This window comes from Alexandromys fortis, unplaced genomic scaffold (genome assembly GCF_014885135.2).
Source record: "Alexandromys fortis isolate MF-2015 unplaced genomic scaffold, M_Fortis_MF-2015_v1.1 scaffold_36, whole genome shotgun sequence".
Taxonomy (NCBI): Eukaryota; Metazoa; Chordata; class Mammalia; order Rodentia; family Cricetidae; genus Alexandromys; species Alexandromys fortis.
In genome coordinates, this window is record NW_026067915.1 from 38,072 (window position 1) to 58,910 (window position 20,839).

The window sequence follows — 20,839 nt, forward strand, 5'->3', positions numbered from 1 at the left end:
ACAGGTTCTGACCGCCTGTGAGATGGGCAGCTAGGTAACAAAGACTTTGTTCTGCAAGCTGTCTTATTTTATTTTGGTTTGGGTGAGCATACTGCTACTCAAAAACTGATAAAAAATGCAAAACTCTAAAGCAACACAAGATCCCTTAACTTCCCAGGCTGATATTGCTGATGGTTAAAAGGGGCCCTTGTCATCTGCTCCACTCTGGTGTCTTCCAGCCTGCCAATGGTATGCACAGGTAACAGAGCGGGCATGCCCAGCGTGGTGGTGTATACCTTTAGTCCCAGCACTCAACAGGCAGAGGCAGGCAGATCTCAGTCAAAGACCAACCCGGACAACAAAGAGAGCTCCAGGCCTCCCAGGACTACACAATGAGACCCTGTCTTAAAGCAAAAAGACAAGAGCCAAACATTAAGGACCCTCATTCTGTCGGCGCCAGGTACCTCTGTGGGCTAACGCAGACCCTGCGTGTTTCTAGACTTGAGTTTCCATCTTCCATACAACAGGGACTTCCTGTCTCAGACGTGTTACTGATCCTCCACTCCACCAAGTAAAATGCCAAAGTCAAAAAGTACCCGGGACAGGGCACACCAGGATCCTCAATTATCCACTCCCAGAGACCCCAAATTCAGACTATTACCTCCCCAACAAAAGCCTGCTTGTACCACCACAGCAGTCTGCCAGTAATTACGCCCAATCACAAACCCAGAGCCCAGCAAGGCCTCAATTACTCTGCAAAGGGACCTAAGGAAGGGTGGGCTACCCAGAGTGTAAAGCCCACATATGACCTCTGTGGAGACCTGGTAACAAGGGGTCCTGGGCAAACACACACACACACCCCAAGACCCTCTCCGAAATCCATTTTCTGTTCTCTCGCTGTCTGCAAATTCTCCCCACCTCCCACTTTTCCAGGTTAAGGTGCAGCATCTTAAAGCCATCGCCTGGTTCTACAGCACGTGACCATCCCTTGACAAACACTGCGGAGAGAAGCCCAGGCCGGGCCTTGAGAGGGAATCTGGAATCTTCTTTGTGGTATCCAGAAACAAAGGGGCCCTGGCCTACTCTGCAAATGTCCTGAGAACACCATTAGGTCTCCAAACCCACAGTCTGGCGGGTTTTCACAAAATGGAATCCCCATCACGTGGAGCAAAGGGCTGGGAAGCCAAGAGATGGGAGGGCTTGCTGGTGTGTAAAGAGGCTTGGTTAGAGTCTAAAAGTCAATTTAACATGCTTTTAACTAAAATGTGTAGGATCTGACCTAGTATGTGCAACAGGTGAGCTCAGAGTGGCGCGGTGGAGAGGATTTGGAGTTGATGAAGAGAGATGGACAGAGATCAACGTTAAGTGTGTCAGAGTGGATGTGGATGCCTGAGGTCTGAATGTGAAGCTGAAAGTCGGTAGTTATTGCGTGTGGAGTTGGGTAAGGAGGGCTAAGCTCCACCGAAGCCCCCTTTTCAAGAGTCGGCTTGCGCAGAAGAGAGCTTCAGCCTCCTGGATTCTTCTTTCCTGGGGAGGGAACCGGAAACTGGAACTGTTAAACGACCCATAAGAAAGGGAACCTGAGGGACATGCAGCCAGCCCGGTGGCTGTGTGTTCAACCTGAACCATTCTGGGGAAGCGCAGCTTTTCCCCCCCGCACAGCGGGCGGCAGTGCCTTCTGCCACAGCTGCCGGAAGCCCCAGCCCGGGAGAAAAAGTCTTCATCAGGGACCAGTGACTTGCTCAAGTCTGTCCGTCTACATGTCGGAGCTCCGGGCCGACTTGCTGAGAGGCTGCTGCGTCGGCCACTTCCTATCTCGGCATTTGCAGGAATTTCTCTAGCAGCACAAGGAGCTGGAGACGCTGATGGCTCTGGAAACCCCGGCCAGAGAAACACGGAGCTCCGTCTGGCTCAGGACCGTAGCTGCAAGAGGTGGGCGCAGGCCGGAGGTCACTAAGCAGACGCCCCGCTTGGTCAGAATGAACCGGGCGAAACGCGGTGGCCCACACAACCTCTGCGAACGGGCCCAGAGGAACAGAATCCCTCTCTTGCCAGAACGTAGGGCCATCCCTACCCAGCCTGTCTAAGGGGTTAGAGAAGTAACTCAAAGCTCGCCCCCACCGCTTCCTGGTGCGCCTGCTGCACCCCCCTCTCGCTGAACCGCTGAACCGCAGCGCAGACAAGCACCTTCACCCCAGTCTCCGGTCCTTAGCTCTGGCTGCTTACCGCCCGCCAGACACGGCCTGGGAGGTGATCCCCACGGCGCCTGCAGTTCTGTTTCCCAGCCTTGTACACACATGAGGCACCCTTTCTCCACCTGGGATTAGGGTGCTGATCCTGCAAAGGACAGCAAGAAATCAATTCCCAGGAATGCATGGCTCCTATTTCCACAAAGAGAGAGAGAGAGAGAGAGAGAGAGAGAGAGAGAGAGAGAGAGAGAGAAAGAAAAAGGCCCATAGAGACTCTGTCCTACACCCGCAACACACACACACACACACACACACACACACACACACGCTCCTTAAAGACTGAAAAGGGAGCCGACAGAGGAATTTGGGGAAGTGATGACACACACAACAATGCTGTCACACCTGGCTGCTGAGGAGCTGAGCAGCGGAAATGGAGCCGTTTGAGGGGGTGGGGAGAGAAGGACCCAGGGTCAGCTTGGGTGGTCAAAAAGAGAAAAAAGAAAAGAAAGAAGAAAAAGAAATGGGGGGGGGGTGAAGCTACCACCTCCAGAATGGGACCAGAGCCAGATGTTTTGCCCCTGCCCAGACCAACCAGACTCATCACGCCTACCCTAGCTGGACGCGCCTGATGTTGAGGAAGAAGACAAACACCTGCAGGCCTGCTCAGATAGCAGTCGGATTTTGAAGAAGTGCTGTTCGCCCCTTGTGTACTCCGGACTGGACTGCGAGAGATAACCTAGAAAAACATCCAAGCCATTTGGGGATATTTTCAGTAAGGGCTGGAAGTAGGTATCTCCCAGGGAAATCAAGAGGACTCCAACTTCCGCTCACCCCAGCGGTTAGGCCAGGTTTGCCCTGTTGACCTATCTGGAGACATCTTCAAGTTGCTGGATTCCAGAGGCGTGCACCCACCCAACCACACACGCACACAGACACACACCCTGTCCTCCTTTCCCTTCATCTCAAAGTGGAGAGCACACAATGTAGACAGGCGGCTGCGGATTCTGGAGCCACTGGCCACTGCAGGCTCTCGGGATTCTGGAGAATTCTTGAAGACCAAGCAGCCTGAGAGAAAGAAGTAAAAACAGACACTGAGCTAGCCACCTAGACAAGCCAATCACCAATACACCTTCAGGGCGTTCATTCAGACCACGACCCTTCACAAAGTGTCTGGGCACTCTGCGTGCAGCACCCAGGAGTTTGAAGATTTCAAACACCAGCCTCTCTTCTGCTTCAAGACTGTGGACTGGACGTGCGTGCGTTAAGGCTGAGTTAAACGGCACACCTGATTTTGGGCTAGAAGATTTCATCTGAGTTCTTTTCTATTCTTGCAGATGTAACTGGTTACCCACCAGACTTCTGTTATCTTGACAAAACCTTTAGAGAAAGAACATCAAAACTGTTGCCCACCATGACTGAGATGTAAGCAAGTGCCTCCCCAGCCTGTTGCTTTTCTTTTGAGTCAGTAGAAACAGAATTACCGAAGCTGGGAGGGGAGGAGGCAGGTAAAGATTGTGGGGGTGGAGAAGAAAGAAAAGATGTTACATCCACGAGCCATGTTTAATCTGGTACTTGATTCCCACACCTCACGAACAAGCAGATACAACTCTCAAACCTTGCACGTAAGCATACCTGTGTTTCCGAACAGCTCATTTGCAGTATTTCTTACATCACAGACCCCCCCCCCGTGTGACACCTGTGCACACAACGGTCCTCAAAGTCAATCCCTCAGCAACATCCTCGTCGTCGGTGTCCAAGCCGGAGTACAGGGAACGCTAGTTGGTCTTTAAAACACACATCCAACTCCAACTCGTGGGATTGCAAGGAAAATTCCGAGGAGAAACCTGGTGCCTACATCCACCCGCAGCACAGGGAGAAAAGCAAAGAATCTACGCAAGCGGTACTCCTGGGTGTCTCTTCCCAGCGATCCTCTCCCCAGCCCCAGTCCGACCCAGAGAGCTCGAGGGACAGAGCAGGCCAAAACTTCTGCCTTCCGTGACACGAGCTTTGGGCTGGTTTACCTCCAGCGGCCGCAAAGTTCTACCACTCCACCCCGGTCCGGCCCCTCGCCATCTCGCCCCTCCCTAAGCCTCAAGCGAGAAGTCTAGCCCCGGCACAGCCCCAAGCAGAGAGCAAAGGAGTTGTTTTCTGTCACCTGAACGCTGCCAGGAGGCTTGGATCACTCCTCCTCTCTGGGAACTATGTTCCCGGGACACTGGCAGGGTGCAGCGAGTCCTCGTCCGGACCTTCCGTGAAGCAAACACCCGCAGATTTCAAGGACTCATGAGTGCGTGAGTCCGGCGGGGTCTCTTAAACTCCCAAGGCCCGGGGCAGGCCGGTCCAAGTTGTGCCGGCCGTTTAAAAAAAAAAAAAAAAGAGAGAGAGAGATAGAGACTTAGAGATGAACTCGCCCGTGCGCTGCTGGCTGCCCCACTATAGGGGCGAAGGCCCCTGACGCAAGCGGAACTCTGCGGAGCCCATACGAATCAGAACGGAGCAAGGCTCCTGGCGCACTAGGGACTCCAGGAGGCAGCTGCGCCAGAGACGCGGGTCGCGCCTCGGGAAACCGGGTGGTGGGGGGAGGGGAAAGCTCCCCCAAGAAAACCCACCGAGGCGGGGACTGGCCTGGGCGGGGAGGGGCGGCGGGGCCGGAGCCCCTCGCTGTTGGGCAGACTCCCGATGGCCAGAGGCTGACTTCCACTCCCGCCGGCCGCTCCCCGGGGGGGAAAGAGGAGGGAGAGAGCGATAGCGGCGCGAGGCCTCCGGTTCCCGCAGCCTGCAGAAGTTGGAAGCTCAGCTGCGAGCGCTCACTCCTGCGCCCGCCTGCAAGGCGAGCCTGCGCCCGGAGAGCACAGCCCCGGGACGGCCCGGCCGAGGAGCTCCGGCTTTTGTCATGATGGCCAGCTACCCCGAGCCCGAGGACGCCACGGGGGCCCTGCTGGCCCCGGAGAACGGGCGCACAGTCAAAGAGCCTGAGGCGCCACCGCCGAGTCCGGGTAAAGGCGGCGGGACAGCACCCGAGAAGCCGGACCCCGCGCAGAAGCCCCCGTACTCTTACGTGGCTCTCATCGCCATGGCGATCCGCGAAAGCGCCGAGAAGAGGCTCACCCTGTCGGGCATCTACCAGTACATCATCGCCAAGTTCCCGTTCTACGAGAAGAACAAGAAGGGTTGGCAGAATAGCATCCGCCACAACCTCAGCCTCAACGAGTGCTTCATCAAGGTGCCGCGCGAGGGCGGCGGCGAGCGCAAGGGCAACTACTGGACGCTCGACCCGGCTTGCGAGGACATGTTCGAGAAGGGCAACTACCGGCGCCGCCGCCGTATGAAGAGGCCCTTCCGGCCGCCGCCAGCGCACTTCCAGCCGGGAAAGGGGCTCTTCGGGTCCGGAGGAGCGGCGGGTGGCTGCGGCGTAGCGGGAGCGGGGGCGGATGGCTATGGCTACCTGGCGCCGCCCAAGTACCTGCAATCGGGTTTTCTCAACAACTCTTGGCCCCTGCCGCAGCCGCCCTCGCCCATGCCCTATGCCTCCTGCCAGATGGCTGCGGCCGCTGCAGCAGCTGCGGCAGCCGCTGCAGCAGCCGGCCCGGGCAGCCCCGGTGCAGCCGCGGTGGTCAAGGGGCTGGCTGGCCCCGCCGCTTCCTACGGGCCGTACTCGCGTGTGCAGAGCATGGCGCTGCCGCCCAGCGTCGTGAACTCCTACAACGGTCTGGGAGGCCCTCCCGCTGCGCCCCCACCGCCGCCACCGCACCCCCACCCGCACCCTCACGCACACCATCTGCACGCCGCCTCCGCACCCCCGCCAGCTCCGCCACACCACGGGGCTGCCGCGCCACCCCCGGGTCAGCTCAGCCCCGCCAGTCCGGCCACCGCTGCACCCCCGGCCCCCGCGCCCACCAGCGCGCCGGGCCTGCAGTTCGCCTGCGCCCGGCAACCCGAGCTCGCCATGATGCATTGCTCTTACTGGGACCACGACAGCAAGACGGGAGCGCTGCACTCGCGCCTGGATCTCTGAGTGGCACCGTGTGCGGGAGCGGCCCCGGAGTGGAGGAGCCGAGCTCGGGTCGTAGCCGCAGCAGCCATCCGGACAGCACACACTCCGGGACAGCCTTTTGAGCCAGAGCCCTAGAGCCTTCTGCGCGTCCTCGTTCCGCCCCGCTCCTGCGACTCCGCTTTGTCGCCTCCGCTGTTCCTCCGGTGTTCTTCCCCACCGGGCCTCTGCCTTCATGCCCTCCTGGACAGAGGCCGCCCTCTCCGCGCTTTCCGCAGGCCTCCGCTCCTCCCGGAGTCCCGGAGTCACCGCAGGGAGTGTGTCTCTGGCCGAGCTGCGGCCGCGCTGACCTCTTGGCCTTCTCTTTCCAGGTCGGTGGACCTGCGCTCGACTTTCTCCACCCCACAACCGCCGCGCTGTCTGTGGCTAGAAGCGCTGGGCTCCTGGGGTAGCAGGACCCAGGCTGCCGGAGAAAGGGAAAGAACGTGCCTCGTCGCTCCGCGATCCCTCCTGGAACTGATCAGAAGCCTCTTGCAGAGGGGCCCTCTGGGCGGGGCGGGGGTTGAGCCCCAGGCTGGAGCAGGGACTGCCTCGGTCCGCGGCCTGTAAACCGGTTCACATCCCCTCGCCTAGAGAGGCCGCGGTGCCTCCGCTCTTCAGCACACTGCTTCGGGTACCTCCATGCCAGGGTGGCTGGCTAACGTCTTGCTAAAAAGATCGGTGAGGTTTTTAAAATATATTTTTAAAAAAATACTTTTTTAAGGGGAAAAAAGAGAGAGAGAGAATAAAACTTTCGTCGGGAAAAACGGTGAAGTGTTATGGCCTTTGCTAAAACCAAACAACAAAATCAAAAGCTTTAGTTTCTTCATCGTCCCTGCTGGGAGATTTGTGTAGAATTCCTGTAGTCACTTCAGAAGGCTGCGCTCAGAGCCAGGAGAAAATAACTAGCTAAAAGAAGGGTTCCACTACAAATCGGGAGTTTTCTCTCTATTTTTAAAAATAAATTCAAAACAAATTTTCCCGGATCTTCCGATTCTAGCCCGTGATGCCAGAAGATCTCTCGCTGCCAGGCTGGGCCACACTTCCCTCCCTAGTTTTTGTTTTTCAAACTCCTTGCTTCTTCCACCTTTGGAAGGAGAAATGTGAAACCGGCCAAGGCCGGCCCACACGGGCTTGTGACCCCAGCCGGCTAGCCCGAAATTTCGAGACCTGGTGGTTGAGTAATGTCTTTCGGGGACCAAATTTTCTAGAGGGAACTAGAGCACTTTTGCTGTATTTGTATGTGTGTGTGCGCGCGTCCCTTGTCAATTCCCAAATAAATTTTTTGTTTTTTCTTTTAACACGGACTTTCACTGTTTCTTTTCCGCCGTAGTTCAGCAGCTAGCTAGCTCAAAAGTGCGAGCTCTTCAGCCAAACTGTGGCCTTTCAAAAAATGACACAAACAAGGGTTGAGAGCAACCAGCATGGCAGTCGCTTAGGACTGTCACTATGGTGCTACTGCTTTGTTTTCTGGAGATCGGTTTTCTGTGTTGCGGCTGTTTAACACCGGCGAAATTACCGGCCCTTCACTAGAGGCTACTGTAGGCATGGCTTGTTCTATTTTTTTTTTGTGCCCGTGTAAATTTATATTTTGCCTCTTATATACATGCCTCTTATATACATAGGTGTATACATGGTGTTCTTATTACTATCCTCATATTACTAAGGGTTTTTTTAGTCAAATATATAACATTTTGTAGGAGTTTTTTCATATAAAATCCCGATTTCAGAAACACATTGCAAGCTTCAAACTTTTCTACAATATACTAACTGATTTGCTGGACTGTTGTTTTTAACAATCGACATTCATTTGTCATGAAATAAGAGTAGAAAGTTTGGTGCTTTTCCGGAAGTTGAGTGCATTATATACTACAGAGGTGAACTTTTGTTTGTTTTTTTTTCTTCACTGAGCTCATGAAATAACGAATTAAGATCCATGTTTTCATTAAGATACAAAAGGTGTTTGACCTGGTGGCAGTCTAAATCTCTCTGGCTGATTAGAGGTAGCTGGCTTTCAGTTTTCAGATGGGGTGGCAGTTACTGGATCTCTTACAGTGGCTGGGAGCTGATCCAGCAAGGACTAGATCCCATGCTCAGCCACGCATCTTACACCCCCCCTTTCTCCCTCCTTTCATAAGGTCCGGAGAAATAAGCTGGGAGCAGCAGTGAGCTTGGGGGATGAGTTTACAGGAACCCACGTCCCCTAACTGAAGATCTAACCTTGGGAATGTCAGGGTAGTATCTGGATGGTATGTTTCTGGGATCAAGGGGAAGTCATTCCCACTCCAAATGCCCTCTCCTCCCCCCAAATGTCTCAGAAGAAGGATCCAGGGTGGTAGAGAAGGTTCTGTGGGTTCTCAAAGGTAGAGACTAAAGCCTGTCCAACCATTGGGGGGCAGACTGAAAGGAGAAACACCATCGTTGCAGAGGGAAGTTGCAAAGTTCGATGGGGCCTGAGGCTGCTCTGTAGCTGTCTGATGGGGAGGGGTCCCAGACTAAGACAGCATGCTGTGTGCTTCTCCACAATTTCTGTATCGAGTGTGTGTCCTACGGATAGTTGTGTAGTCTGTGCCTGATGTAAATGTGTTTACAGTGTCTGTTATTTAACAGTGATAGGGCAGGAGGTGTGTGTTTCTATATCATTCACCTGCAAAGAGGGAGAATGGCATACTTAGGACACTGTAATAACCGAATGACGAACATTAGAGCGTGCTTACTAGACCGTAGTGTGTGCTGCGTGCATACCTCATGCTTATGTAAGCAGTTGTGCTCTGGGTGTGTATTTCTGGCTTGCTGAACGATAACAAAGTGTGTACACCCTTCACTTCATCTGGCAGAGGCTCCCTGTTCTGGGACTAGTTGTCAGCACCCCTTCAAACTGCTATCCAGAGCAGAAAAACGGGGCCAGCTTCTGAGGCAGTGCTCTTGGTGGACAGGTCACTGCCCACCTCCAACGAAACCAGAGAAGTTGAGCAGAGCTGGTGAACATCTCTCTGCACCCAAGAACTAACCAGCAAGAGGCATCTACAGCGGGGAGGCTTTGCCAAGTAAAGACAATTAGATGAAGGAATTACTGGGGCTTCCCGAGAGTCTACACCGTGGTTGGAGGAGGTAAGAGAAGGGAGCGCCTTCGGCGTGGATGCCTCCTGAAAGACATCTGTCTCTAATTCCAGCCCTAAGGGGTTCTCCAAAGCGCTAAAGTTTGGTCGGTTTCCCTAGTTGGGGACAATAACAGATCTTGTTTGGCTCAGATTTCCTTTCTCTCCTCTCCCTCTTTGCACTTTTGAGTTTGTTAGAGAATCTGATTCAGGTAACTTCCTAAATGAAAGCGAAGGTATTTAAAAGAGTTCCTGACACAGCACGATTATGCCTTCCCAGACACAGTCTGACTTGAATAGCTAGCAGCCCATGTAGGTATGTGCATGTATGTTTGTAGTGTGCTCTATAAATGTCACATAAATAGAGTTTGATGCGAATATCCTGCCAATTTTTGAAGGTTCTGGGTAATGAGTTGTTAAACATGGCGAACGATGTGTGCGTGTGCGTGTGTGGTGACAGGGGGTATATAAACATCTCCAAACCCCGTCAGAATACAGTGTTTTGTCACTTTTACTTCCAGATTCTTACAGTTACCTTTGCTTTTCCTAAAAGCCTAAAGCGGGTTGGAGGAGAGAGATACAACTCTCTAATGGGACTAGGGAAACATTTTCACCAATGCAAAAGATATACTGAGGAATTGTGCATGCGATGGGGACCTGAATAGTCATCAGTATAGTTCCACACTCCTCGCTAGGGCTTGGAGGGCTATTTTTTCTTGGGCATCTGTAGAGAGTTCTCAGCTCTATAACCCCCCCACCCCCCCACCCCCGCGCTTGATGGTCTTTCACCTGAAGTTAGGGGCAGTTAACCTCTTATCGTCTTCTGCAAGCCAAGCCTGAACAATCAGCCTTGTAGAGCCCCCTGGTGTTGAGTAGAAACCGGGAGCAAATCCAGGCTTTGCTGGAAAGTTCTTTGGTGAAGGCTTAGAGCTTTCCTACCGCTGGCTAAAAATCTTGGCCCCCAAAAGAGGGCCCCAAGGCCAGGAAGTGATTTGGTCAAACTTAAGATTCCCAAAGGGTCACCCACTTTACTTAAATAGCAGTTAACTGTGTCCTGTTGACTGTGTAATCATTGGATGGCAGCCCCTTTAGAGATGCCCATGTAGGAAGGGTTGAAACCAGGAGCCAGATCTCCGTCATAGGACAGAATAGGGACTAGGGGCAATGAGCTGACAGGAGCAGTATTTTTTGCCCTGCCGTCTGCCCCGATGATTCTTCAAACCAAGAGGGTCAGTGGCCCTGTGCTTTCTGGGCAGAGAGGGTTACGGACAGTCCCAAAGGAGTGCCTGGGTCCCAGGAACCAAACTCAGACAATTGAGTACTTGAAGATCTGAAGTGGCCAGGTGCTGGTCAGTGGCCTCAGAAACCCTCAGAAGAGACTGGAGAGCAGGTGGCACTAGCTGCCCCCTGGCTCTGTGAGCCACTCTGCAACCCTGGGTGTGAATTGAGGCGGACCATTCAGCAGGAACTGTGAATTGCGGCCCAGGTTCTGACTTGAGACGAAGCTGTGACACCTTGTTCCCAGCCCATGTTACCCCAGAGAGGTGGCTCATACAGGGTGAGATACAGGTAGGAGTCCGTATGCTGGGAAGAACTGGTGTGGAGCTGGCTATCCTGCTTTAATAAATATAACCTAGGCAGATGTTTGATTCCAGACCTCAGCTTTCTCATCTATAGAACAGAGATCTACCAGAGTGATTACAACAGTTAAATATTCCGATTCAAAGTACCTAATTTGTTGTTGACCAAGAAGGGAAGAAGGGTCAAGCCTTTAATAATAACTCCGTGGAATCCCAGCTGTCACTGCCAGGCCACCACTGGGTACCCCAGGAACTCAAACAAGTCAGCACCTACCAGGGTCCAGGCACAGATGATGGTGTCTGCCTTGCCCAGTCCTTTGACATCAGGAATGAGGCACCAATGGCATTGAACACTTGACCCCTGAGGGCACAGATGATGAACTCTTAGACTTACCCTGGAAATCTTCCTATGGTTTCCTTCAAGGCCATTGTCTCTGATATTCGAGGTTTTCCCTGAGAAAGATGCTTTCCCCATCAGAGGTCACACTCCTCACTGATGCAGGAATGTTTGGGGTTTCTTTACCCTTTTCAGAAGAGCAGAAGGTGGCCAGCCACTGTGGGAGATATGGGGTGGGGGTGTTAGCCTGTGGGTAAGGCTCCCTGGGCCTTTGGGTAGAAACAGAAAGGAGCGTACAAAGGCAGAATGAGGGCTGTACTGAGAGTCAGTGGAAGACGCGGGCTGCGCTGAGGAGGAACCGAGGTAGTGCGGGACCAAGTGCCGGGCAGGGGGCGGGGAATGGGTCCTGGGCCTCCAAGGACGTGGGCACCCTCTTGTGGGCAGCCTGGAAGCTCAGACCCGCAGGCTTGGACTGAAACTCTCTCCAGCTAGCCGCTCTGCACTTACTTTGGGGATGGGGAATGAAATGATTTGACAGGCAGGTCTGAGCCTAAAGTAGTTTTCACTGTAAGGATAGGAATCTTGGGAAGGCTGGAAAGTCCGTCCTTAGCGGGGCTGCAGCAATTCGACCCCAGGCACGAAAAGAGACCAAACTGAGACCACAGCCTGCCTAGCTATCTTTGGTAATACCACTAGCACATCAAACGATGCGTGCCTTTTCCTGGATTCTCCCCAGTGTAAAAGGAACATTGGGCGGGCAAACAAATGGGAAAAGCAGGATCCCAGGAAACGTTCATCCCTGTGGACGAGGGGGAAGAAACTTGGGCCATTTTCTTTCTTGTTGTTTGCTTCTAGAAGAGGAAAAAAAAAGGAAATTCTCCACGTATTTTTGAAAAATTTTTCCCAACTACCACTAACGACTGTTAGAGCGAGCAGAGTCAGGAAACCGGGCTGCCGCCCGCGGTGACACGGGGCCTTTGTCCTCTTTCCTGAAGCCCCCGCGACTGCTGACCGTGCTGAGATAAAGGCCGGGTCAGGGCCCTGTAGAATCCCTGGGGAAGGGGCAGCGGGTCGTCCCGATGGCCCCTTTCAACTCCGCTTGGAGAGCTGACAATTCCACCCCGCTGACCTCGTGGGTCTACCGAACAGGGGGCCACAGCCTGCCTCGGTTCCCAAACTGCATTTGCCCTCAGAGATTTCAGCCTGTCTTCATTCTCCCAGCACTTTTATTTTCTATTTAGAGACTGGGACGGGCAAGAGCTGCGCTCCCTGTGGACCTGCTTCTCATAGGAGGGAATAGTGTTAAGCCTTTGCTAGGCTTGGTTGTCCCTATCTGATTCTGTCTGGTGTCTATGCTGCCATAACTAAGTGCTTGCTGTTCTTTGTCCCCTCCTGCTGAATTTCAAATTGTCTGTACAGTGTCTCCCGTCCTCCCAAACCCTCTGCAAAGAAGGCACAAGAGAGGCTATGAGCCTAGGCTATCTACTGCTGGGATTTAGAAAGCTGAGTCTCCACAGAACTCAAACCTGTCTGAGTAATTTTTGTAACAATGACCATAGGCTCCCCAGGGTACCCTAGACACACCCAAGAGCCCTCTGCTCCGATCCCCTTTGAAGGAACAGAGGAAGAAGCAGAGCCAAGCAACAGACTGGTATGGAAATAGAGAGTTATCCTGCCGCCTCGCTGAGAGCATTGTTCATTCAAGCCTTGCAGTGTCCTGAGCTTCCTCAGCTCCAAAGGACCCTAGAGCCATATACTCTCCCAAGTCACCAAGTCAGTTCTGCTTCTTCCAAGGAGAAGGAGACTTGTGGGGTGGAGGCTCCATGCAAGGCAACCAGCCCTCAGCTGAATACTTGATCCCCAGGATAGTTGTGCTTGGAGAGGTGGACAGACACAAGAAGGGGGCCGGCCCCAGGGCACCCTCTCTACCACCTCCTTCTCGGGCTCCCTGCCCCCATTAACTAGCTCTGGGGTCTCTGTCCCCAGTGAAACTGGAGCTGCCCACCGCCGGCAGATGAGAGATAAAGGAACCCGGTGGCGCCTGAGTCGCGCTGACCTACAGACCCGGATCCGGCCTTTTCCGCACCCCAGTGCAGCACGGGAGACCCTGCTTCCCCGGAGCCATTGACCAAGCTAGGGAGAAATAGGTCGGCTGAACAATGTAGACACCCTGCTTGCAAACATAGATCTTCGGTTGGCCTGCTATGTGCAATGTGCCTGCTCTTCACAGTAGAGGAGGATGTCCTGTATCTGTGTCCTTGTTCAAGCATCCTTGCCAATGTGTTTGTCGTGTCTGCATAGAGACAAATGTGCACATTTAAAGTAGGAACGATGCAGACGCGTGTGCACACGAATGAACGATTCCTGCATCCTTCCTGTTGTCTAGTGGGCAAAACGCGGGTAGTAGAAAGGCCTGGCTACTCTTGAGTCACAACGAGGACTTACACTTAGGCTTTTCCAATTTTCAAACATAACTTTCACAACAACCCTGGGAAAATCTCCTTTCCAATTTTACAGAAGGGGAAAAGAGCCACGAGTAATCAAATAGAGCCCGTTTACAACCAATCTGTGAGAGACGGAAATTAGCCAAAGCTCTTGGGATCCTGGCTGCTGCCCAAAGCTCTCCCAAGTGAGTTTGCTTAGTATTTTCCAGGGATCCCAGCTAGGTGGGCCCTCTGGCAGTCTTCCTTGCCACCACAGCAAGCATGATTTTTTTTTTCCGTTCCTTTGCAAATTCCCCTTTCCAGGTCTGGGTGACCCAAGTGCTCTTTACAGACGAGTTCCAGGCTGGTCCGAAAGCTGGGTTTCTTAGGCAGCAACTCAGGCATGGAGAAAGGATCGTTTCCCCCAGAGTCAAACTGTGAGCAGCTCTGCTTTAGCTCCTGCTGTCTCGATTCCCTAACTTAAGATCCAGAGTCAACTGTGCCCATTTCACAGCAGGGATTATTAGGAGAACAGTGAGTTCCTTCAGCTCAACTCCCAGAAAATGGCCAGGGAAAGGCTGGGATCCCCAATTAGGTTTGTCTGACCCCCTTACCCAGGTCCCTCTGCTCCCAGAGAGGATCACTTGGTTACTGATAACTAAGTGAGTCCACGTTGGCGCTATCCTGCTATTAGCCTCTGACTTCCCTTGCCAAGGACGCCAAATTTTCCCTAGCGTTCGCTAACATCGTTAAGTTTCTACACGCTTGTACTCTACTGCGGGGAAACATTCCTGGATGCAGAACCTTTGCTTTCTTTCCTAAAGCGATTAGTCCTTCTGCCCAGTCCCCCTCCCCGCAAGCCCCCATTGTGACAGAGTGAAGTTGCCCGAGGACTGTAACTGAACAGCATCTCGCAGGGTGCCCTTGAGCCTCAGCGTCTGACTCCTACGACAAAGGTTGCTGCTCTTGGTGCTCCAAGGCCAGTTTTTCTCTGCTGGATCGGGTCATTGGAACCCAGCCCGAGGTTCGGCAAGGTCGTTGTTCACGGCCTACAGGCTGCCCTCTGCTGGCACCAAACGACATCACCGCCAGCCACCTCCTTTGCCACTCGGGAACAGCAGCCATAAAAGAGTGCAGAAAAAGGCGTCCCTACTCTTTCTTACTCAGAACTCCAAAGTGAAAGTCGCACCTTCAACTACCGAACCCTCCGTATTCACCAGCCACCTTACACTAGCTCCCCACGGTTGCCGGAGGCTCTGGGTGGCCAAAATAGTTTCGAAGTCAAGCTGGCAACTCTGTTGCTTTGCGGCTCCCGCGGTATCAGGGGGCGCTCAGCCCTCCCCAAGGCAAGCCGTCGACTTGGGAAGCCGCAACCTGGCAGCACCCGCCAAACCCTTAGCTGCAAGCCACTGGCGAACTCAAGGGACCCCAGGGAGAGCCTCAGGCTGTGCTCAGGCCTTTCAGCCACCTGATGAAGCTCAGGCATCCTGACCCGCGCCCTCAAAAGCCTGCCTCTAGCGTACTCTTAATGCCACCTGGACGTTGCCTCGGTTCTAGGCGCCTCCTAATTACTGCAAAGAATTTGTCTCCCCCCACAAATGGGCCGCGCTGCAGTGACAAGGAAGGGCTTCTCTCTCTGCCCTACACCACAGGCCTTCCTCCGGGTTTGCTGACAGAACCGATTTCTGAAGTCTCATCCTGGTTCTGGAAGGACTTTGGCAGTGAGGCAGAGAACGTTCCATCGACTGCAATCCACGAATCCACGCTGCGGTGGAACCAGTAACCACACCTGTACGTTTCCAGTAGAATTCCACACATTTTTCGCTTTTCCTCTAGTTACAAGAATAACTCAAATTGAAAATAGTCGAGCATTAAGATTCTCCCCCTCCCTCCCTTCTCTCCTCCTCCTCCTCTTCCTTCCCCCCTCCCCCCCTCTCTCAGTCCACCACCTCCGCGTCCCACCAAAATTACAGTAACCCCAGCCATCCTCTGATAAAGGTAACCACAGCTAATATCTTGGTAACATTTCTCTTGTCGTTTATTCATATGTTGTAATAAAAATAAGTCCAATTCCCTAGTTAACAGACCGTAATTTCCATAGAATTTACAGGGTCTTGGTATATATGTAGCCCCAGTTGGCTTCCTGCTGCCTTGGCTCCCAAGTGAGAATTTTCAGTTTTGTGCCCTGCTTGTCTTAAACTTTGTTTAAATGGATTTCTCCAGATCTTGTTGGGGAAAAAAATTATGCAATGATTGCTTAATAACCCATCCAATGAATGAACCATCAATTCTATTTCCTGACCAAGAGTATTTCCTTAGCCACACTCTTTGGGTCATTCAGTGCACAATTAGTATTTAATCAGTAAAACATTAACTCTTAATAATCTAATAAGGAGAGCTGGGGTCCCATTCTCAGGACACAAAGAATCCACCCAAATATTTATGATCGTCTTGCTCTAGATTAGAAGAGAACCTTCTAGACCCTTCTGACAGCTACTTCCCTCTGCTGGAGACTCACAGAGCCGAACTGATGGGAAGGGTGGCTTGAAAACCATCAGGAATGGGTACTGAGTTGAACGGTCATCCTATGCCACTCTTAGGAGCAAAGCCAGGCAAACTGAAAGCAAAACAGTATTCGTGACCTGAGTTTCCGCAAAGCCTTTGAAGGGTAGGGGGGCAAACATGCATTCAATTGATTCTCAGCAAAACTGCTATGTTCTCTGAACTGCTGACTACAAATTCCAACAATAGAGTCAATAATTGCACCCTCAGTCTGGTCCCCATGCAAAGAAAGCTGCAACGTGTGGTGGGTACCACTTGTCTGCCTCTGTCTCCATATCAGCTAAGGCTGTTGCTTCTGGCAGTAGCTATGGGCTTTGGGATCATGGCCATTGCCCTCTCCCTCAACTCCTGACCTCATCTCTACTGTTAAATACAAGCCCAAATTCTGGCACAAAGCTGGGCACAGGTTCTCAGGGCTCAGGCGGTTGTTTCCAATGCTCTGGTTGGGCTGCTCATGACCTACTGACAATCAGGCCTGGGCTTGGGTTGTTAAAACAGGAAAATATGCAAACCCTTCATTCACAGGGATCCGGCTATTGTTGGGTTAGAAATGATATTTTTGTTTCTAAAATAAAAAGTACATTTGCGGCTACACACACACACACACACACACACACACACACACTTTGCTTTCAGCTCTAGAGCTCAGAAGGCAACTGATCTGATTCATTTCACCAGCTCAAGTAGCCAGGCTAGAAAGACCCATTTGGCTTAAATTTATATCTTATGTACTCCAAGAGGACTGAGCTTCGTTGGGTTCTGGTTTTGTCTCCGCGTTAAAAGTAAGCCTTCATTGGTCTGCCAAACAAAATGCCTTCCAAAATCTATCGACCAGAAGGGACAGGATGATTAGAAAACCACTTCCTTCTAGGAAAGAAACTAAACAAGAATTTTATTCTTACTTTTTGTTGTTGTTGTTTTGAGACAGGATTTCACTATGTAGCTTTGGTTGGTCTGGAATTCATTGTGTGGATGAGGCCACTCTCAAACTCAGAGGCTTGCCTCTGCCTCCCAAAATCTTGGATTAAAGGCATGCGCTATCACATTGTACCTCATTTAAAAAACCTTAGCTTAGACCCAGGTTTAGTGATATATTATAATCTCAGCATGCAACAAACTCAAGCAGAAGGATCCATATATTTGAGGCCAGTCTGGGCTACATCAAGGCAGAGCAGTCTCCCTTGGCAAGACCTTGTCTTCAAAACAAACAGCAAAACCCATTTTAACCCAAACAATCTAATCCTGTAATCTCAAATTCTCTCTCACACACACAGAGGGCAGGGGTTAAGCAGATAGATAGATAGATAGATAGATAGATAGATAGATAGATAGATAGATAGATAATGTTGGAGAAGAAGTCTCACTTTGTAACCCAGACTGGCCTGAAACTTGCTACATGACCATTCTAGCCTTAAACACATGACATTTTTTCACCTTAGTCTCCTGAGTATTGTTATGAGAGGCATGAGCCACCCTACCCAACTGGCTGAGCAGGGTCAGGAGCTATCCTGGTCCTGTCAACTGCAACTGTTGTTGAGGAAAAGGGTCTGATTACGAGCCCTTCCAGAAGGTGAAGATCAGTTAGCATTCATTAGGAAGCAGGCAAGCAGACACTCCCTAGCCTCTTATTGTGGTTAGTCTGGAACCAATCCAATCATTTGCATGCTGTGGGGGTTTGAATGAGAGTGGCTCTCATAAGCTCGTATGTTTGAATACTTGGTCCCCAGCTGGTGGAACTGTTGAGGAAGGATTCGGAGGTGTGGTCTTATTGGAGGAGGTGTGTCACTGGAGAGGAGCTTTGAGGTTTCAAAAGTCCATGCCATTCCCAATGTTTCTCCTCTGCCTCCTGTTGTAGATCTGCTGCTGCTTCCAATCTCCAGTCTCCACGCCTTCACTCCACCATCACAGACTCTAGCCCTTCGAAACCATAAGCTGAATTAAACGCTTTCATTTTGTAGGTTGCCTTGATCATGGCACCTTATCACACCAATAAAAAGAAACCAACACACTTGCTCAAGAGTTTCTGATCCTAACTAGTACCTAAAAGTATCTAGGTGGCTTTAAAAATGACCTTTTCCAGGCTCCACATGTAGGGTGAAGCCAGGACACTTGGGATTTTTTAAGTAATCATGCTGGTTCCGATACAGAGCTGAGGCTGAGTCCTGTGGCAAAAATCCCATGCCGACAAATAAGTCAATTTAGTCATTCCCTAATAACATGGACTCAAAGTAACCAAAATTAAGAGGAAAGTTATTAAAAGATGGTGTTTGGGAGATGGAGAGATGGGTCAGAGGGTAAGAGCACTGATTGCTCTTCCAGAGGATCCAGTTTTGAGTCCCAGAGCCCACATGGCAGTTCACAACCATCTGTAACTCCAGTTTCAGGGGGTCTGATGCCCTCTCTGGCCTCCTCGGGTACCAGGCATACACAATAGTGCACAGGCATAAAAGCAGGCAAAGCATAGACATAAAATGAAATATATATTTTAAATTGGTTCGTATATAGCTTATTTTCACCTAGAGACTAGCATCTTTATCTAAATTTCAAATGCGGTGATAATTCACCTTTGACATTTTCTAAATCTCTTAAATGTTGTGTTAAATTCCTAAAGAAACTTGCTTTTCTGTAGATCTCAGGCATAATATTCCATCGTCCTTTCCTGGGATCTTTTGTCAGGGCAGTCTCAAAGCTCTCCGAATTGGACAGTATTGACCTCGCTTGCCTCCATCCCCAGTCCCAAACTTTAGGATGTTCACAAAGGAGTCTCTGACCCATCTATCTCCCTGCCTTCAGGCCATAGGAGAGACTAGACCCCACTCAAGTGCGCTGGGTGGACTTCACTCTGCCTTGTTCGTTTTGTTTCCACTCTGGTAGTTTTCCCAGCGCATTCAATCAACCAGCAGATACGTCAAACATGTCTAGGCGCATGGGTCCAATATAAAAGAGAAGTAGCATCTCAGAGACTTGTCCCTGGCAGAGGCGCCTGAGCTACCACTCTAGAGCACATGAAAGGGATCGTCCTTTTCTCAACCCCCAGAGAGCAAAGGAGAGCACGGAGGAGAAGAGTTATGGGGAACGCAGAAAGGGGAGCCACCCCAGAGACCCCACAACTCAGTCATTGCCAAGCTTTTGGAAACCCAAGCAGGTTCCAAGGAGCCAGGCATAGCTCCAATTTGTCACCTTGGCAAGAATTGCAGCTCTTCAGCTTGCTGCCAGCCCGCCCCCCCACACACACACACCCAACCTTGTCCCCAAACTGTTTCTGCCTGGAGTTACTGTTGCCCAGGCAGGGTAACACAGGGCCTGGAACATTCCTAGACCATGTGCAACGGGAGCACATCAGGAGAGGTTGCCGGGAAATCTTACCCGGTTTATTCCTCTGTTTTCAAAGGGGTTTGGTAGCTGCACACACACACCACTAGCCATGGGGATGGGTCTCACTGGGTTCAGTCTTTAACAGGGAGCAATGCAATGAAAGTGTGTTCAGCCGCTGGTGTGTGTGTGTGTGTGTGTGTGTGTGTGTGAGAGAGAGAGAGAGAGAGAGAGAGAGAGAGAGAGAGAGAGAGAGAGAGAGAGAGAGAGAGAGAGAGAGAGAATGGGTTGGTTAGGGGACAGACCCAAAAGCCAAGTTGCTCACCTGTTCCCACCTGACTAATGGCTCTCAAAGTGATATCACAGCCCAAATTACCTGGAAAGCACATATTGGGGGCTCCAACCTCACCACGCCTATAGAACCAGAAATTCTAGGGGTAACGCCCCCCCTCTTCAAACTTCACCTGGCCCCTCTGAGGAGCCTTTGCACAAAACTTGAAGACCACTGGTCTGAAGGTGACTTGGGGTCGCGCTGGTGTGCTCCAGTTCTGAGAGCTGCTCGCCTGCCCAGAATCGCGGGTCGTCAGGCCCCTGGGCCGCCGGCGGAGACAGGCGGGGAGGAATGAAGGCCGTGAGATTCCGCCCTGACTGATTTTGTTCCATTCCAGGAGGAATAATTTGTTTCGTATTGGAATCAAAGCTCCTCTCGCGGTTCGTGCGTTTTATCTCGGCTGCTCTCGGGCCCCGTGGGAAGGGGCTTGGCCGCTGCGCGCCGGCTGCTTCCCATTAGGCCCAGCATGGTCCCCATTAGGGGCCGACTCCGTGCGGAGCCTGTCCCTGCTAACTGGACGCAGCTGACCCGCCTCTGAGCGGCGGCGACACCCAGGACCCGCCCCCCCCCCCCATGGTCCCACAGCGGAGAGGAAATGGGTGACTGCTAGGGCAGTTCGAAGGGACTCCCTTCCGACCAGACGCTGTCTGTTCCCCAAAGGGCATCAGCGACACCTGTCCCTTGTGTGGAAGCGAGTTCACAGGCCTCCTGGCTTTAGGTCTCAGCCTGGCCAACGTGGCACTTAAGGAGGAAGGGATAGCAGGGGCCCCGAAATCGGGAGAGAAAAGTGCCTCTCTTTCACCTGTGCACAAAAGTTGGGGCTCCCACACAGACTCTGTAGTGGCATTCTTCTTGAGTGGCATCCGGTTCACGAATCGCGTCGAACACCAGCGAAGAGAGAGAAAAGCCACACCCAGTTCCCTGCCTTAACATCCCTGGCAGGCTTGGGGACAGCCCCAGAACCCACCGTGAAGCCAGTGAATTGCCACTTGGTTTGG

The 20,839-nt window shown here is 52.1% G+C and overlaps 2 protein-coding genes and 1 long non-coding RNA gene across 3 annotated transcripts in view; 2 read left to right on the plus strand and 1 right to left on the minus strand.

Annotated features, from left to right (window-relative positions):
- Nucleotides 1–1,882: 1,882 nt before the first annotated feature.
- On the minus strand, nt 1,883–4,313 carry LOC126499905 (uncharacterized). The gene is made up of 3 exons (XR_007591206.1): nt 2,779–4,313; nt 2,206–2,316; nt 1,883–1,993 (listed from the first exon to the last, which is right to left on the minus strand). It is a non-coding gene; the product is annotated as an uncharacterized lncRNA (long non-coding RNA).
- Nucleotides 4,314–4,924: 611 nt separating this feature from the next.
- Foxl2 (forkhead box L2) lies at nt 4,925–6,316 on the plus strand. The gene has a single exon (XM_050139385.1). The coding sequence runs from the start codon at nt 5,062–5,064 to the stop codon at nt 6,181–6,183; it is 1,122 nt and encodes a 373-aa protein (XP_049995342.1). The 5' UTR covers nt 4,925–5,061; the 3' UTR covers nt 6,184–6,316.
- Nucleotides 6,317–9,038: 2,722 nt separating this feature from the next.
- LOC126499903 (fas apoptotic inhibitory molecule 1) overlaps nt 9,039–20,839 on the plus strand; it is a 41,004-nt gene continuing 29,203 nt past the window's right edge. The window contains exon 1 of the mRNA XM_050139386.1: nt 9,039–9,309. Within this exon, the coding sequence (XP_049995343.1) occupies nt 9,260–9,309 (50 nt within the window). The 5' untranslated portion in view covers nt 9,039–9,259. The remainder of the gene's footprint in view (nt 9,310–20,839) is intronic.

Coding starts and splice junctions, on each gene's coding strand:
- Foxl2 (XM_050139385.1), top strand. CDS start 5,062: ATGATGGCCAGCTACCCCGAGCCCGAGGACGCCACGGGGGCCCTGCTG.